The 4,263-nt window shown below is 39.7% G+C and overlaps 1 protein-coding gene across 1 annotated transcript; it reads right to left on the reverse strand.

The window, feature by feature from the left end:
• Positions 1 to 1,378: 1,378 nt before the first annotated feature.
• On the reverse strand, positions 1,379 to 3,852 carry LOC110877668 (pentatricopeptide repeat-containing protein At2g16880). The gene has a single exon (XM_022125833.2). It carries the CDS (start codon positions 3,774 to 3,776, stop codon positions 1,458 to 1,460), a length of 2,319 nt encoding a protein of 772 aa, XP_021981525.1. The 5' UTR covers positions 3,777 to 3,852; the 3' UTR covers positions 1,379 to 1,457.
• Between the last annotated feature and the right edge of the window lie 411 nt (positions 3,853 to 4,263).

The raw sequence follows: 4,263 nt of genomic DNA on the forward strand, positions 1-4,263 counted from the left end.
TGTTGCTATCTGAGTTTATTATGTGCTCTTCCTCGCTCGGGGGTAAGTCACAATGTGATGTGAGCTGCGCGAGGTTGTTATTATCAAGTTGTTATGCTAAGGAGTATGGTCTCACGTGCAACCTGTTATGAGGTTTGCGCGACTTTTTGGGACCATACCCCTTCAGTGTGGTATACCACCCCCGCCACATCAGCTTCAATGGCGCCCTATAGCACCCCTTCCCCATTTCCTAGGTGCCAAAGGGTTTTGGGGGGGGGGGGGTGGTGCACGTTATGGAGGGGGATCCATCCCAGTAACGAGAGCCAATGGCATGTGCAGGTGGGGCCCAATGTTTTCAAGATTTTTTTCTCTTTAATTTTTTTTTTTTGGTATTTTGTTTAATAGGGGGCTTTTAACCACACCGTGTAAGTTAACAATAAAGCCCCTCACTTATGTGATGCATACGTGGCACTATAAGCCCTAGGGGCTTTAAACCACACCCACCAGCCTTACCGTATATTGTTGTAGGAGCCTAATGCTGACTCCAAAGTCCAAACATTTATGGGGTTAATTATGATTACGAAAACAATATTATTCAATTAATAATCTGAACTTTTAACAGTTTTATACAGGAGGTTTCATGTCCCTGTTGATAAAAAAAAATAACACATCTGATATGTTGCCAACTTTTTTAAATCTGTTAGATGTCCTTACATAAAGATTTGCATTATGCTCTACGGCTTAAACTTTTGTTTACATTATTGTAATTATAATATTTTTGTAATAAACATCAGTTATCTTACAGGGTGACAAAAGTGTTTTAATGGTCTGGTTCCAACCCATACAAAACAATGACAACCATAACACGTTTTAACCCATTACCCAACCAACTGGGGAAGCAGCTTCGGCAGGTAACAAAATACCCTAACCCGTTATTCAACCCAACCCATTTTGGCCCGTTTTTCAGCTAACCCACTTTAGCAGCTCCACCCCACCCGGCCTAACCCATTTCAAACCGTACCTAATTTGAGTCCATATTATCAAGAATCAGATTTACCTTTTTCGATTTGTATCTACCGCAACCTAAATGAAAAAAGCTTGAAATTCCATTGTCCTCCTGAATTGGTGTACAAGCATTATGCCTAGTGGAGATGGATATGATCGGGTGGTTCCGTTGGGGTCACGATGACACTTCAGTGGTCCGTCAGTGATTCAAATTTGCCGTTATCAAAATCGCGGTCCAATGATCTAGTGCCCAACAGACAAATCCATTGTTCATTTCCTTTGTATTATTAAAAGATATAAATGTTAAAGATAAAATATAAAATGTAACCTAGATGAACCTCATATCAAGTTATCAACTACTTGCTGCTGAAATTATTATATAAAATACTAAAAATTCTCAATAAAAAAAACATGAATATTATAAACTCAAAATGTTTTCTTTTTATGATAATACATCCGTTGACTTTTTGCAGTCAACCAACATTCGACCTACTTATTTCTCTCTTAACAAGTGCACACATCAAATTGATACAAGTAGACTTCTTCACAGCCATACCCGTCTCTGATACTTCTACAAAAACTCTCATCGCATCCCTATATTTACCTTCACTGCAAAGCTTGTCAATATTTTCCGAATAAGCCCCTGAACTTGCATCTATTTCCTCTTTAACTCCTAACGCATTCGCATCGTCAAACACATCCCCCCATTCGATCATCTTTGACATCAGATCCTCCGCCTCTTGATGCTTTCCGCCATCTGTAAGCACACCAAGAACCGCATTATACGTATATTTATCGGGCCCTAAGTTCTTCTTCTTCATTTCAGTAACGAGGCCCATTGCATCTTCAAATCTCCCAACTTTACACAAACACGATACCAGCGTGTTGTAGGTTACTGCGTCGACGTTTTTCCCGTTCGAAACCCACGTGTTGAACAGAGTAAACGCCTTCTCCACCAACCCTTTACTACAAAGCCCTTGAAGAAGAATGTTACATGTATAAATATCGGGTTTGAAATCGTTCTTAACCATGTCGTTATGAAACTGAAACGCTTTTTCAACATCTCCCTCCCAACAATACCCGAGAATAACTGTATTGTACGTTGTTTCGTCGGGTGATAACCCGTTTTCTAGAAGCTCATTCAACTTCATAATCGCTTGATCGGTTTTACCTGACTTGCATAGCCCTCCAATAATCGAGTTGTAAGTAATAATACTGGGAACAATCTCTCTTTCTTTCATTTCATCCCAAAGTTTTAACGCGTCATCAGCATTCCCGTTCTTAAAATACGCGACTATTAACGTTCCATAGCTTACTTCATCAATGATATAACCTCGGTTTTTACAATCTTGAAGTAATCTATACGCTTCATCTAGCTTCTTCTCTACACATAACGCGTGCAGAACAGTATTAACCGTAAAAGTATCCATCTTCAAACCTCGCCCGATCATATCTTTCATTATCTTTAACGCTTCTCTTAAATCACCCGCTTTGCAATAACCATTAATCAAAGTATTGTACGTCACACTATCGGGAACAAATCCACTACCCTCCATATGCTCAACCGTTCGGCTAGCTTTATCCATATCCCCTTCTTTACAATACCACTTAACCAATATATTATACGTAACCTCATTCCTATCAACCCCTCTTTCACTCATCAGATCAAGAAGCTTAACCGCCTCAGAACCATCTTTCCACTTAAAACACCCGTCAATCAACGTGTTATACGTAACCACATCAGGCAACAACTTCAACTTCTCCATCTTCCCAACAACTCTAACCGCTTCGTCAACATCCCCCTCGTCACAAAGCCCGCTAATCAACGTGTTGTAAGTCCAAACATCCGGCAAGTAATTACTTTCCGTCATTAGTTCAAGCACACGAGTCGCTTCATTCAAGCACCCTTTCCGCATACAATACCCGTGAATCAAAGTATTATAAGTGTTCCGATTCGGAAACAACCCGTAACCCTTCATTTCCAACAAAACTTCCCTAACTTCACCCAACCGCCCCTTCTTACACAAGGCGTTTAACAAAGTGTTGTAAGTAACATTATCAGGCACACAATCAAAGTCCCTCATTTTATGAATGAAGCCCCTAGCTTCACTAAACTTATTCTCTAAACAATAACCATTTATGATAATATTAAACATATTAACATTAGGAACAACTCCTAGCTTAATAGCATCATTAACCACTTGTCTAGAATACAAAAGTGAGTGAGAAGATGAGTGTTTTACCAGTGAATTAATCAAAGTGTTGCAGGTAATCAACTTAGGGCAAATTCTGAGCCTTTTCATCCTTCTAAACACAATCATAGCAAAACTAGGGTTTCCTGTTTGCACATAAGCACCAATTGCAGTGTCGTAGAGAGCTTTGGAATGACGTGGCATGTCACGGGCGGGGTGGAGGATGCGGCGGAGGAGAAGGCGGCGCGTGTCGGCGGCGATGAAATCGACGAGGAGAGTTTTGGCATCGGAGTATTTGTTGTGGGCGAATAGTGTTTGGAGGAGGGTGAAGAAGGAGGGGAGAGTGGTGGGAGATCCGATGGAGAAATTTGGGGCGTGAATTAGGGAGAATTTGAAGAAATGAAGAAGAATTTGGGGGTGTGATTTGAGGGTTTTGGATTGGATGATTGAGTGGATGACTGTTGGGGTTAGATAAGGGATGAATTGGGAGATTGAAGAGGTGGTGGGATTATTAGTGGTATTGGAGAGGATTAGGGTTAGGGTTTCGGTTAGTGAAGATGGAGTTGCAGGTGGTGGGTTTGGAGGAGACGATGATGTCATCGTTGTCTTTTGTTGGAGATGGGGTAGTAGTACATGATGGTGCCCATTAGAGGGGTGTGTGGGTGGGTAGATTTAGTTCGGTTTTTATTATTAGGGGGTGTTTGGGTTACCTTATTTTGGAGCAAGTAATAAGTTATTGACTTATAAAAGTAAATAAGTTGTTTCTTAAGTGTCTGAGTTAGTTTATTTTGGAGGATTTTGTGTGTTGAGAAGTTAGAATTTCTAACTTATCACTTATAACTTAATAGGGGTGTGCATGGTTTGGACTTAACTTATGTGATTTTTTATACGATAACCAAAACTACATTTTTTTTGTTGAACAAGCGATGTGGGATTATCTTTAATAGGGTAATTTTTCAAAAAAAAAAATTACGACCATAATACCTTAATTTTTCATCAATATAAAGAGGGCATCCACATCAAGATTATTTTGGTACCAACATACTTTTATCTTAATAAAAAAAACCTATATATGGTTAATGTAAAA

The sequence above is a fragment of the Helianthus annuus genome, chromosome 9 (assembly GCF_002127325.2).
Source record: "Helianthus annuus cultivar XRQ/B chromosome 9, HanXRQr2.0-SUNRISE, whole genome shotgun sequence".
Lineage (NCBI taxonomy): Eukaryota > Viridiplantae > Streptophyta > Magnoliopsida > Asterales > Asteraceae > Helianthus > Helianthus annuus.